The sequence below is a fragment of the Bombina bombina genome, chromosome 6, assembly GCF_027579735.1.
Source record: "Bombina bombina isolate aBomBom1 chromosome 6, aBomBom1.pri, whole genome shotgun sequence".
Lineage (NCBI taxonomy): Eukaryota > Metazoa > Chordata > Amphibia > Anura > Bombinatoridae > Bombina > Bombina bombina.
Genome location: NC_069504.1, coordinates 800,106,457 through 800,121,391, shown reverse-complemented (window position 1 = coordinate 800,121,391; position 14,935 = coordinate 800,106,457). Strand labels below are relative to the sequence as shown.

General features: G+C 39.3%; 1 protein-coding gene across 6 annotated transcripts in view; it reads right to left on the bottom strand.

Moving 5' to 3' along the window:
• The window catches only part of ENTPD4 (ectonucleoside triphosphate diphosphohydrolase 4), a 110,836-nt gene that overhangs the window by 52,688 nt on the left and 43,213 nt on the right, over nucleotides 1-14,935 (bottom strand). For all 6 annotated transcript variants that reach the window (XM_053718121.1, XM_053718124.1, XM_053718123.1 and 3 more), the window contains one exon: nucleotides 5,935-6,140. In XM_053718121.1, coding sequence (XP_053574096.1) covers nucleotides 5,935-6,140 — 206 coding nt within the window. The remainder of the gene's footprint in view (nucleotides 1-5,934; nucleotides 6,141-14,935) is intronic.

Here is a 14,935-nt window from a genome sequence, read left to right as displayed (position 1 = left end):
TTTGTTCTCTTGGTATTCTTAGTTGAAAGCTTAAAGGGCCACTGTAAGTAAATATTTTCTATGCCTGTTACTAACTAACTACCCCAAATACACTTTTTATCAATAGCATTTCATTAACATATCTCTACCGTATATCAGAAATCTTGTCTGCAAATTTAATTGTTTTCCAAACCCACTCCGTGGGTATCCTTTGCTCTCTACCAATCCGTTTACAATACCTAGGTTTCAAAATGGCGCTTTAAACACAAAGTTATTGGTTTAAGTATTTTGAACATGCAGTGCTGAAAATAGTGGGCAGGAGAACGTGACATCATCGGCGAATAAAAGATATAACTTTTAGAACGTTATGAAACTTCGTTTTGGAGAAAATATAGGTCAGTAGGTTTTAATTAATGTTTATTAACTTTAATATGTTAGTTGTTTAGCTTAAAAAGTATAACAGAAAGTAATCCTTTAACCTAGGAGGTTCATATGCAAATTTCTTAGACCTTGAAGGCCACCTCTTTTCAGAATGCGTTTTAACAGTTTTTCACCACTAGACGGTGTTAGTTCACGTATTTCATATAGATAACACTGTGCTCGTGCACGTGAAGTTATCTGGGAGCAGGCACTGATTGGCTAGACTGCAAGTTTGTCAAAAAAACTGAAATAAAGGGGCAGTTTGCAGAGGCTTAGATACAAGATAATCACAGAGGTTAAAAGTATATTATTAGAACTGTGTTGGTTATGCAAAACTGGGGAATGGGTAATAAAGGAATTATCTATCTTTTAAAAAAATAAAAATTCTGGTGTAGAATGTCCCTTTAATGGGTGCATCACCCAGGCTGATTTTACAGAGCACCTGGCTAAAGTTTTTACCAAAATAAAAAAAAAAAAATTAGCCAATAGTAAATTTTTTCAATTTTTATTGCTCTAATTATCATTAAATCAATTTATGTTTAAATATGCAATTAATTTGTGCTTTGGATAGTAGAAACATTTTATATTAGAAAGTATAACACTGCTCCCACCCAGCTGGCAAAATGGTGTGTGGAGAACACTGATATTTATCTATATCAGAGGATTTTAAAGTGTAAGTTAGCACCCCCCTGTGGAGGCCTGAGCATAAGGGGAGGTACAGGAGCAGTGACACTTCTTACTATCCTGTGAAAACCACAAGCACCAGCTGACTTTGGCAAATCATAGAACTTTTTTTTTTTTTTTTTTTTAAAAAGCCGACAAGGACACATCCCATGCCATGTTTGGATAAGAGAAAGGACGAGTTGTAGGTGGAAGAAAGGCACAAAGGTCGAAATTGCTCAGACACTGCGTTTTATTTGTTGTCTTGATCAGTAACTTGCGTTTAACACAGGAGTAACAAAGTGCAAACTGAAATGTGAGTGAAGCTCTCCCTTGATTAAGCAGAATCGGCTCTCGAGAGCGGTTGTGTGAACCCTGGATCAGATGCAAATTCCCTGAATTAAAGCTAAAAATAAATATTAAAAAACATTTTTATTTTTTTTTAAAAAAGAGAGAGAAAAAAAAAAAAAGTAACATATTATAAGGGAGCAGGCTGTTTCTTGTAAATTTTGTCAGATTTAAAAACTGATCTATATCTATCTTTCTGTCTATACACACACACTTTAACATCTCTCTTGCCTCAAAAGCCACTACCCCTTTCACTTGTGCACTCTGGAACTCCCGCTCTGTTTGCAACAAACTCACTTCTATACATGACCTCTTTATCTCCCACTCCCTCAACCTTCTGGCCCCAACAGAAACCTGGCTCTCTCCCCTAGACACAGCATCCACTACTGCTCTGTCACATGGGGGTCTCCACTTCAGCCACACTCCTAGGCCTGGTAATAGACAAAGAGGTGGTGTAGGTATTTTACTTTCCTCTCGTTGCACCTTTTAACAAATACATCCCATCTCTTCCCTCACATTTTCCTCATTCGAAACCCACATGATTCACTTATTCTCTCCTCTTTCTATATGTGATGCAGTCATATACCGTCCTCCTGGCTCCTCAACTCAATTTCTAGATCACTTGGCTGCCTGGCTACCTTATTTCCTTTCCTCAGACACCCCTTCCCTCATTCTTGGTGACTTCAACATCCCTCTTGACAATCCCACTGCCTCCTCTGCAAAACAACTTCTGCAACTCACTTCCTCTTTCGGTTTGTCACAATGGACTGATTCTCCCACTCACAAAGATGCTCACTCCCTTGACCTGATCTTTAGCCATCAATGCACTCTCTCAAACTTCACACACTCCCCCTTTCCTCTTTCTGACCACCATCTCCTTACTTGCAACATATCATCCCTCCCTACAACTCTCCCTCCTTTTGCTCCTCACACCAAACTTCACAGAAGCATTTTATCATTAGATCAATAACAGCTTTCTAATTCCCTCAAACCTCTCCTCTGATCCTTCTCCTCCTTTTCCTGCCCTGACCAATCTGCCACTATAATTCCACCCTTACAACCGTCCTTGACAATCTCGCCCCTCTTACCATAGCTCGGAAATCAAACACTCATCCTCAGCCCTGGCATACTCCTCTGACACGATACCTACGCAGATGTTCCTGTACTGCTGAGCGGCACTGGAGAAAATCTAGGAGTTCAGCTGATTTTCAACATTACAAATTTATCTTGAACTCCTACTACTCTGCCCTTAATTTCCATAAGCAACACTACTTCTCTACTCTTATCTCTAATCTTTCTTCAAACCCAAAACGTTTGTTCTCCACTTTCAATACTCTTCTCCGCCCTCCCCCACCTCCTAATACAACTTCTCTGTCAGCTCAAGACTTTGCCAACCACTTCAATAACAAAATCGACTCCATCAGAAATGAAATCAGCTCTCAACATAATTCCATTCTCTCACACCCTCAAATGCTCTCAATCAACCACAACCCACATAACCTTAAACTTAGCTCATTCTCCCCTGTTACTGAGGAAGAAGTTTCGGCACTTATACTGCGCTCTCACCTCACTACCTGTCCCCTTGACCCTATCCCCTCACAGCTACTCCCCTCCCTCTATGCCACCCTTACCCCTATAGTCACACACACTTTCAACCTCTCCCTCAGCACCGGTATATTTCCCTCATCGCTGCAACATGCACTGGTCACACCTATCCTCAAAAAACCTTCCTTTGATCCTACCTCCCCATCCAACTACCGCCCTATTTCCCTCTACCCTCTTGCATCAAAGCTTCTTGAAAAACTAGCTTATGCACACCTATCCCATTTCCTTACAATAAACTCCCTCCTTGACCCATTGCAATCTGGATTTCGTCCCCATCACTCCACAGAGAAAGCAATTGTTAAGGTTACCAACGACTTACTTACAGCAAAATCAAAAGGCACTTCTCTCTGCTTATCCTCCTTGATCTGTCCGCAGCCTTTGACACTGTTGACCACCCTCTTTTGCTCCAAACCCTCCAATCCTTCGGCAACTGTGACACAGCCCTCTTGTGGCTCTCTTCCTACCTGTCAAACCGTACCTTTAGTGTAGCCTTCTCTGGGGCCTCCTCTGCCCAGTCACCACTTTCTGTCGGAGTACCGCAAGGCTCTGTCCTTGGTCCCCTTCTCTTCTCAATCTACACGTCATCACTAGGTTCCCTAATAAAGTCCCACGGTTTACAATATCATTTGTATGCCGATGACACACAAATTTACTTCTCTGCACCAGACCTATCTCCTTCCTTGCTAACCCGTGTCACTAACAGTCTTTCTCACATTTTTAACTGGATGTCCTCTCACTACCTCAAGCTAAACCTCTCCAAAACTGAGCTCCTTATTTTCCCCCCTTCTTCTAAACTCTCCACCCCCAATCTCTCTATAACTGTCAACAACTCCATCATTACCCCTACCCCGCATGCCCGATGTCTCGGGGTCACATTTGACTCAGATCTTTCTTTCACTCCTCACATTCAGTCATTGGCTAAAGCCTGCCGCTTCCACCTTAAAAACATCTCTAAAATTAGACATTTCCTTACACAAGACACAACTAAGATTTTAATCCACTCTCTCATTCTTTCCCGCCTCGATTACTGCAACTCTGTCCTCTCTGGTCTCACCACCTGCCGCCTAGCTCCTTTACAATCCATAATGAATGCCTCTGCCAGGCTCATCTTCCTTACACGTCGCTCTTCATCTGCTGCACCTCTCTGCCAATCCCTTCACTGGCTTCCTCTTGCCTCTAGGATCAAACACAAAATTCTCATTCTGACATACAAAGCCCTCAACTGCACTGCTCCCCCCTATATCTCAGACCTTGTCTCCAGATACTCTCCCTCCCGTCCCCTTTGCTCTGCTCACGACCTCCTACTCTCCTCCTCTCTTGTCACCTCATCACACTCCCGTTTACAGGACTTCTCCAGACTGGCTCCCATCTTGTGGAACTCTCTGCCTCGCTCCACAAGACTCTTCTAGTTTTAAAAGCTTCAAGTGCTCCCTAAAGACTCTACTGTTCAGGGATGCATACAACCTACGCTAACCTTTCTTTATACCAGTTCCTCTCCTCCATTGCTATCCCCTGAACCCCCTTAGCATGTAAGCCTAAGAGTCCAGCTGTTTGTAGATCACCTTCTTTAGAGCTGACTACAACAGTGCAACTCTTGGCCGGGCCCTCTACCCATTTGATCCCTATAATTGTTTTGTTGTACTCCGCCTTTGTTTATAGAGCTGCGGAATCGTTGGTGCTCTACAAATAACTGATAATAATAATAATAATATATATATATTTTACTTAAAGGTTCAGGAAACCCCAAATTTTTCTTTCATGATTTGGACAGAACACATAATTTTAAACAACTTTTCAATTTAGTTCTATTATAAAATGTGCTTCATTATCTTGTTACCCTTTGCCGACAGTAATGGACTACTGGCAGCTAGATGACTGTCCCTTTAACTAGATGTGTTCAAGTCATAATTTCAGACACAACATACAATTTTAAGCAACTTCTATTATTTAATTTGCTTTCTTCCTCTTGCTGAAAGGTTTATCCAAGTAAGCTCAGCAGCAAAGAACCTCGGTTCTAGCTGCTGATTGGTGGCTGCATATGTATACCGATTGTCATTGGCTCACCCATGTGTTCAGTTAGAAATCAGTAGTGCATTGCTGCTCCTTCAACAAAGCATACCAAGAGAATAAAACAAATTTGATAATAGAAGTAAATTGGAAAGTTGTTTAAAAAATGTTCTACCTAAATTATGAAATAAAATGTGTGGATTTCATGTCCCTTTAAGACAAATGTGTGCAGGCACCAAGCAGCAGCTAGCTCCAACTAGTGTAGGATATGTGCATATTCTTTTTTCAACAAGTGATACCAAAAAAACGAAGCACATTTAAAAAAAAAGAAGCTAATTTAAAAGGTGTCTTAAAATGACATGCTCTGTCTGAACCATGCAACAAATTTTTGACTTACCTGTCCCTTTAAGATAGGTGCGCTTATTTATTAACAATTTTTTTTTTATATTTAATTTTTTTTTTTTTTATAAACACTGAACCAACCTAAACATTTTGTATACCTAAACTAGGACTGGTTAAAAGCCACATGCAGTAATTGTTAACTGGGGAAATGCATGGTTAAAGTAGTGCTAATGAATACTCCTAGTTACGTGTGCTCATACAAATGCAAATTATTTTCTTGAGGTTTTACAGTCCAGTGATTGGTAGAAGATATTCTTAGGGACATCCGAATGTAATAATACAATGCTAATTTCCAACTGTGTTTAATCGCTGCAAAGAAGTTAAGGCTGATTTAAAAAGGCATAGGTGAGCCTGAGCCAATCAGATACACGAGTAGGGGTATCTGCTAATCAGAACTGGCATTTGTTTAACAATAAAACCATGTTTTCAAAAATAAAAGCATTTCATGGATTACACACTATTACACTGTAAAACAACAAATTACCGTATATGTACAGCGTTCTCTTGTGTTACCTGGCTTTATTTTCATGACTACAGTTTTCCTGTTCTGATCTCTCATTTGCTTAATATCGAGGAGCTCATGTGGATTCCCATTGTGACGTGGCCAGCAATAAACGAAAATTCTTGATCCGCTGCTCCCGCAGTCCACCACCACTCCATAGTTAAGGTCAGGGTTACCGGTATCTGTGGCTTCTGTATCGGTGACACGAGCCAGGTGTCTATAGAGAACAAGTGAAGTATTTAAATGCAACACTAGCATGTGCCCTAGGTTTTTTTTTTGTTTTTTTTTTAATCCAACGTATTACTAAATTTTTATTAAATGTGTCACTTGGCTAACTGCAAACTATCAAACACAGTTCCTAAACAGTTTGACAAATACCAAGCATTCTCTGCTGAATCCTAAAATTTTGGTACACTCAAAACTTAGACAGGAAACCCCAACATTTTCTGAGAAGTATCATATGTGCCCTGTAAAAAAAAAAATGTTGTTACCTCAAAATTTGCTGAGTAGCCACATCCCGTTGATGGAATTTTAAATATCCAATCAGGTTGCTAGTCTCAAGACTTACAAGGAAGCGCACATTTGGCACAGTCACTTTATGATACTTCTCAGTTATAGAAATATCACAATAAATCAGCACTGATTGGCTGTTCATGCAGATGCAGCTGACAGTAAAAAGAGCAGCTAAATGGTTGTTGTGCACAGAGCACTTACTCTGATGCGTTGATCTTAGTTTTAACTAAACAAAAAACAAACACACACACACGTGTATTTCATAAAACTTTTCCTATCTCACAGGGACACCAAGAAAAAATGGGAATTTATGCTAAGTAACAAGTCCTTTAAAGGGACACTAGTCAGAATTCAAATGCCAATCACACAGGAGTATACATATAAATCTATTTTTTTATAATATGCTTTCTGTATTAAATAAGTAGCGTTTGTAAACTATCAATGTTTTAAATATTAAATATTTCCAAACCCACTTCTTTGTCAGCCGTTACGGATTCCCAATCCGTGCTGACAACTGCAGTTGAAAGATGGCGCCTTTAGGACGAACTGCGCATGCGCGAGTTGGCGCAACGTCACAGGTTACTTCACCATCCTATGTTAAATAAGACAAGGACAATCGATATGCGCATGCGATAGTAAGTATATTGTATTGCGCATGCGTTTAATGTGGATCAGTTATTTTAATTACATGCAAAAAACAGGGATACGATTGGCGATTTGCAAAGCCATTAGACGGCCCACATGTGTGGGCTGGATGACGTGATGTCATCGTAATAAGATAAAATATTATTTTATTGAAAAAGGGGGCTTTGTTTTAAACTTTGAGCAGGTAAATTACATTGCTACTATAATTTATAATCAAAACGTTTGTTGAATTTAACATTAGAAATGAAAAAGTTAGTAATCCTTTAAGGGACAGCATTTATTCTCCCTGTAAAATGTTAAAGTAAAACAAAACATCATTACACTATACAATTACTTGTGTTGCCTGTTCTTGATCTACTCCATCTCTGAAAGGCTGGATTGGTTTGGAAATAATTGAAACTAAAAACTGAAATGTAAATACATTACAATATAGATTTTTTTGCAAAAAAGAGCTCAGATTCTGTTCTTAAATATGCTGCAAACTGCCTGACTCAGCTAAATATACACTACACAGTGATTACACGGTTACAAACGTTCCCCCCTTCAGTATAATAGGCGCATTGCGCATGCGCTAAAGAAGGTTACGAGGAGGATCGCAAAGTGACTGCTATTCCATGAAGATGATGATGTAGGCGATGACTAAATAGGGGAGGGGCCAAACAGACATTTTCAAACAGCAGCGGCGCAAACAGTAAGTGCTTTTACTTGGAAACGATAAAGATCACAAAACTGGGCTACATTTGTACATAATGATCGATTTATACTTTATATACATCACTTAACAGAATTTTTAGGTTGACTGTCCCTTTAAAGGGACAGTTCACCCAAACATTTTCTCCAATTTAAATTGTTCCCAAGGATCCATTTTACCTGCTGGAGTGTATTAAATTGTTTACAAGTAGCTCCTTTACCCCTATTTTGGCCTTTGAAATAGCTGATTTAGCTTGCAGTTTCCCAACCTATACTGAAAGTTTTGATACTGGAGTCTCAGTTATTGAATAGTCTAAGTATATATATATATATATTTTTTTTTTTAAATAATAATAATAATAATAATAATAATAATAATAATAATAATAATATACACACACACACACACACATATACTTTGCAATGTACTTTAAATATTTATAGTTACTCATTTCCCTGCAATTTAATTATGAAAAGGCTACAAAAAGGATCTGACTTTAAAAGGGACACTAAACCCAAACATTTTCTTTCATGATTCAAGAAGAGAATGCAATTTTAAATACCATTCCAATTTACTTCTATTATCTAATTTGCTTCATTCTTTAGATATCCTTTGTTGAAGAAATAGCAATGCACATGGGTGAGCCAATCACACGAGGCATCTATGTTCATCTACCAACTAGCAGCTACTGAGCATATCTAGATATGCTTTCCAGCAAAGAATATCAAGAGAACGAAGCAAATTGGATAATAGAAGTAAATTAGAAAGTTGTTTAAAATTGCATGCTCCTTCTAAATCATGAAAGAAAAAAATTAAGGGGACAGTTCACACAATCACCCCACCAGAGTTATCTAGATTGCTAGCAACTTAAAGGAAAAATTAAACTTAAATTGCTTTTATGTATCATGACGTTTTAATAACTTTCCCATTTACTTCGATTATCAATTTTGCTTAGTTCTCTTAGTATCCTTTGCTAAAGAGAGTAACCCTAGGTGAGCTCAGGAGTGTGCACGTGTCTAGCCACCTGGCAGCAGTGTTTGCAACAATGTTTATAACATTGTTATACATAGTTACAAACACTGCTGCCATAGAATACTAAAGACGTGAACATTCTTTAGCTCTTATCAGCATACTTAGATTTACCCTACAACAAAGGATATCAAGAAAACAAAGTTAATTAGATAATAGAAGTAATTTGGAAAGTTGTTTGAAAATTGCACACTCTACCTGAAAAATGGAAGTTTGATGCTGATTTTACGGTCCTTTTAAACAACCATTAAACTCAATATTTTAACAAAGCATAAAAAGCATAACATTACTGGAACATACATTCCTCATTTATTTTGCTGCCTTTTGCAGTAAAATACATCTGGAAATTTTTCTTGTTCCACTTTATCCCAGGGAGGCTTGGGATAATACAGTACTGTTATTTCATGTTTTATTTATCTCCTTCAACACGTCTCTTGTCATTTGATCTTTTAAACTGGATTATCAGTTTTGGATCAACAATCATGATAGCAAAAGCATTCAGCATACAAGGTAGTTTAGATGTGGATATGTTTGCGTATATATATTTAGATATTAGATGGAAAATAGAAAAGGGATATATGTATGTTTTTTTCAAATACCTGTTTAATAAAGTATTATTAAAAAGTGACATGAAACCCTAAATTTTCTTCCATGTTTCAGAAGATAGAGCATACATTTTTAAACAACTTTCCAATTAATTTCTATTATCAATTTTGCTTCATTCTCTTGGTATCCTTTATTGAAGGTGCAGCAATGCACTACTTGGAGCTAGCTGAACACATTGGTAAACCTATGACAAAAGGAATTTTGCATGTACAGCCAGCCACCAATAAGTAGATAGCGCCCAGCTCCTAAACCTACCTAGGTATCCTTTTTAAAAAAGCATACCAAGAATAGGTAATAGCAGTAAATTGGAAATTTGTTTCAAATTGTATCTTGATTCTACCTATTAGCCCTTGTTCACTGCCCTTCAGTCGGTGAAATCTTAAGAAGTGCTGGTGGTGAGGAGGCAGCTTGTGTATGAGTTAAAATTACATGAAACCGCCAATTTTTCCTTTCACGATTCAAATAGAGCATACAATTTTAAACACCTTTTACTTTATTCTCTTTGTATCATTTGTTGAAGGAGCAGCAATGCACTTCTTGGAGCTAGCTGAACACATCTGATGAGCCAATGACAAGAGGCACGCTGCACACATATACAGCCATGGCCAAAAAAATATTGGCACCCCCGCACTTCTGTCAGATAATGCACCACTTCGTCCAGAAAATTGTTGCAATTACAAATGTTTAGGCATTCTCATGTTTATTTCTTTTGTTTGTATTGGTATGACACAAAAAAAGTGGTGCGAAAAAAAGCCATCTTGACACATTCCATGCAAAATTCCAAAAATAGACTGGACAAAATTATTGGCACCTTTTTAAAATTGTAAGAAATAATTGCATTCCAAGTTTGTGATGCTCCTGTCATTTGTAATTAAACTCAACCGTATCAATTAACAGTTGCTGACAATATAGAAATCACACCGGCATCCAGTTAAAATGGTGCAAAATTGACTCAACCTTTCTGTTGTGTGTCTGTGTGTGCCACACTGAGCATGGAGAAGAGAAAGAGCAGCAAAGAATTGTCTGGGGATTTGAGAACAAAAATTGTGGAAAAGCATGGACAGTCTCAAGGTTATTAGCTAATGTCTCTGGACGTGGAAGAAAGAGAAAAAATGATCAAAGATTGCAACAAATGATTGTTTAAATGGTGGATAAAGAACCTCAATCAACTTCCAGACAAATTCAAGCTGACCTTCAGGCACAGGGTAAAAATGTATCAGCTTCCACTATACGTCGCCATCTGAATGAAAAGGAACGCTATGGTAGGAGACCCAGGAGGACCCCACTGCTGACACAGAAATATAAAAAGCCAGATTGGAGTTTGCCAAAACTTACTTGAGGAAGCCAAAATCCTTTTGAGAGAATGTGCTGTAGACAGAATAAACAAAATTACAGCTTTTTGGTAAAGCCCATCATTCTACTGTTTTCAGAAAAAGAAATTAGGCTTTTAAAGAAAAGAATACAGTCCCTAGTCAAACATGGTGGAGGTCCACTGATGTTTTGGGGTTGCTTTGCTTCTTCAGGCACTGGATGTCTTGACTGAGTGCATGGCATTATGAAATCTGAAGACTACCAAATAATTTTGTGGTGCAATGTAGGACCCAGTGTCAGAAAGTTAAATCTCTGTCAGAGGTCATGGGTCTTACAGCAGGACAATGACCCAAAGCACACGTCAAAAAGCACCCAGAAATGGTTGAGGACAAAGCACTGGAGAGTACTGAACTGGCCAGTAATGAGTCCAGATCTCAATCCCATAGAGCACCTGTGGAGAGATCTAAAAACAGCAGTTGGGAAAAGGAACCCTTCCAATCTGAGAGACCTGGAGCAGTTGGCAAAAGAAGAGTTGTCACAAATACCAGTAAAGAGGTGTCTGAAACTCATTGATGGTTACAGGAAGCAACTTTCCAATGGTGGGTCTTGGGTGTCTGTAGCTGCTTAGATCCCTGATATACAGGTTTCTAAGCAGTATGCCCCCTTTCCTTATACTTTGTATTGACAATTTTAAATAAAGTTGCACGGTGACGTCATCACGTCATTGCACGTGACATCACTGCACGTAACGGGAAGCCCCGGCGATGCCTGTTACTATGCAGGCCTGATCCCCGGGGTAGGAGCGGGTGAGGGCCCCCAGATTACAAGAAAGGTAGTTGAGTGCTAATGACGGCTCTGAGCCGTCATTAGCACTCATTGAGGTGGCCAATAATTTTGTCCAGTCTATTTGTCGAGTTTTGTGTGGAATGTGTCAGATGGCTTTTTTTTTCTCATACCAATACAAAACAAAAGAAATAAACTTGAGAATGCCTAAACATTTGTAATTGCAACAATATTCTGGGCGAGGAGGTTCATTATCTGACAGAAAGGCAGGGGTGCCTATATTTTTGGCCATGACTGTATGTGCCGCCACCAATCACAAGCTAACTCCTAGTAGTGCATTGCTGCTCCCAAGCCTACCTAGGTATGCTTTTCAACAAAGGATATCAAACAAAGGAAGCAAATTAGATAAAAGAAGAAAATTAGAAAGTTGTTTAAAATTGCATGCTGCATCTGAATCATGAATTAAGTTTCACTTTACTGTCCCTTTAGGGAGATGGGAATCCCCCCATGTTTATAGTATACAAAAATGCCCCAGTATTAAAAAGAGATATAAAGAACCCCTAGCTCAGGCTATTAGGCAATCACACATAGTACGAGGTGTCCAGCTTGGCGGCGCGACTGCGAAGATTGCACTGTACGCGGACGATGTTACGCTCTTTTTAACAAACCCAATAGGCTCCTTGCCAGCACTCTTTGATATTATTACTGAGTTCGGAGCTCATAGTTACTACAAGATAAATGTCGCCAAAACGGAGGCTCTACCAGTATGCATCCCAACATTTGAATTAGATATATTGCAAACATCGTACTCTTTCCAATGGTCGCGAACCACCATTCGGCATCTAGGGGTACAACTTGGACCAGATCCGAAAGTAGTTATTACCGTTAACTATGCTAACCTTATTAGAGAGGTTACTGAGCTTACCTCCTCTTGGAGTCTTAAAGAGATTTCATGGCTTGGCCGCATCGCATCTTTCAAAATGACGATCCTGCCTAAAATTCTGTACTACTTTCGCTGTATCCCTCTTAATGTCCCCAACGCTTTAATAGATAAGCTCCAATCTCTTGGACAACACTATATCTGGAATAAGTCTAGGCCCCGGGTAGCAGCGAAAATACTCCAAAAAAGATATGAACATGGAGGGGTTGCAATGCCTAGCATACGCGGATACTATGAGGCAGCTAGGCTTTCTCACATCACAGCGTGGGCAGACAAAGGGGAACTACAGGGTTGGAAAAGCATAGAAGCATTAGCCCTTCCTCTGGGCTTAAAGTTGGCGGACTTACCCTGGATCCCTAGTCACAGCTTTGACAGCTTGGGACTAAAAAATGTCATTATCAGAGATAATCTGAAAGTTTGGTATAGCCTTAGAAATCTGCGAGACATTGCCCCACACCCGTCTCCCATTCATTCCATACCAGCCTTACTGGCGGCTCTCCCCGACACACACATACAACAGTGGAACGAATGGGACCTGAATGTGGTCTCCCGCCTATACCCCTCGGGTGCTCTACTCACTCCCCATAATATAAGAACAATTGTCCCAGAGCGCCCCCCCCCCCCGTGGGCCTCTTTTGAATACTCGAGACTCTATGCTTTTATGACATCATGGGGATTCACCAAAGCTCTAAATAGACCCTTGACTAACTGGGAAAAGTTATGGCAGCTTCCTCTTAAGACTCCTAGGCTCATATCGTTCCACTATGATCTCTTACAGTTGTCCACCAATAGAGACAGACCCTGGCAGTTGAGGGCATGGGAGGGAGATCTATCCAGACCTATTTCAGATAAAGACCTATGTACAGCTATCACGTTAACTAAAAAGACGGTACACTGTGCAAATACCTTGGAGGCCTATATGAAATTATTCCTAAAATGGTACTATACTCCCACGAGGCTGTCACAGATGTTCCCTACAACGTCTCCTTTATGCTGGAGAGATTGCATGCAAAGAGGCTCAGATATACATACATGGTGGGACTGCCCAAAACTGACACCTCTCTGGAATCAGGTAAAAACCCTCTGTACTAACCTTGGGCTCTCTATCCCACTCACTCCTGCAATTGCCCTCCTACACATCTTCCCGAGGAGCGTCCCAACCCACGTTTCTAAATTGGTCATCTTTGTCCTAGCGGCAACGAAACTGGCGATAGCAAGGGCCTGGAAGCAAACACAACCCCCAGATATTACATCTATAATGCAGGTATATGCCAAAATGGAACAAAGTTTCTATTCTGGCATGGACAAGGAAGAGCTATATTGGCAGACTTGGGAGACCTGGTTTAACTATCAGGGAGATCACAGCTAAATATATAGTCATGATAAAGTTTCCGACCACTCCCATCATCATAATTAAACCCTCATACCCAGTTAAAGATGTGCTAAACTAGCCGATAACACCCGCTTCTCTAAATTTCCTACCAAAAAATGATCACCCCCCTCTCTCTTGCCCCCCCTCCTCTCCCCTCCCCCCCCCATTTTTCTTACCCCCTTCCTATAACATGGGACCAATTTTTGTTGCCCTAGCTCGTGTTTCTCCTTCCCTACCCTCTTCCCATAAAAGGCCTCCCCCGCCTGGAGATGCGCACTGTGATTATTAGATGAAGTGTAGGGACAGATATCCCTAGGCTGACTACATGAAATCCCTAGAAAGTTGAGTTAATATATAGGACTGAAGTATCACTCTGTCCCTGTGTTTAAAGTCTGTTCATATTATTCAAAAATGAGGTTTTCATAGTCTGTAATTTTATTCATATAAATTGAACATGAGGTTTATGTGGTAGAGATTTTATTTCACACTTGACATGCTCGATTTCTATGCTCTGCATTTCCATCAATAGCTATATTTACTGTGTTATTACAACAACATAATGTTTATGTATATGTGAATTTGTTAGTCACCTACGTTGTGACTTCTGTTGTAATGCTTAATCCTCAATAATAAAAAAAAAAAAAAAAAAAAATAAAAAAAAAAAAATAAATACATATACTGAATATGGAAAAAAAAAAAAAAAAAAAAAAAGATATAAAAAGTGCAAAACAAATATGCTTTAATATGTTAACACATAGTTAAAGTCGGCTCTGAAGCAGCAATGCACTACTGGGAGCTAGCAGAACACATCTAGTAAGCTAATGACAAGACAAAAATGTATGTAGTCACCAATCACCAGCTAGTGCCCTGTAGTGTAGTGAATTGCTGCAGCTGAGGCTACGTACATATGCTTTTAACCATTAGAAAAATGTAAATTTGATAAAAAGGTAAATTTCAAAGTATCTTAAAATTACGTGCTCTATCTAAATCTGTTTAATTTTACCCTTCCAACTCTTTAAAGAGCAGCCTGCACAGTGATAAATACAAGAAAAATAGTAATTCCTTATTTGTCTGCTGGAATTTCTAACTGAATATTGAAGATTTTGACTGGCAACTAAGTAA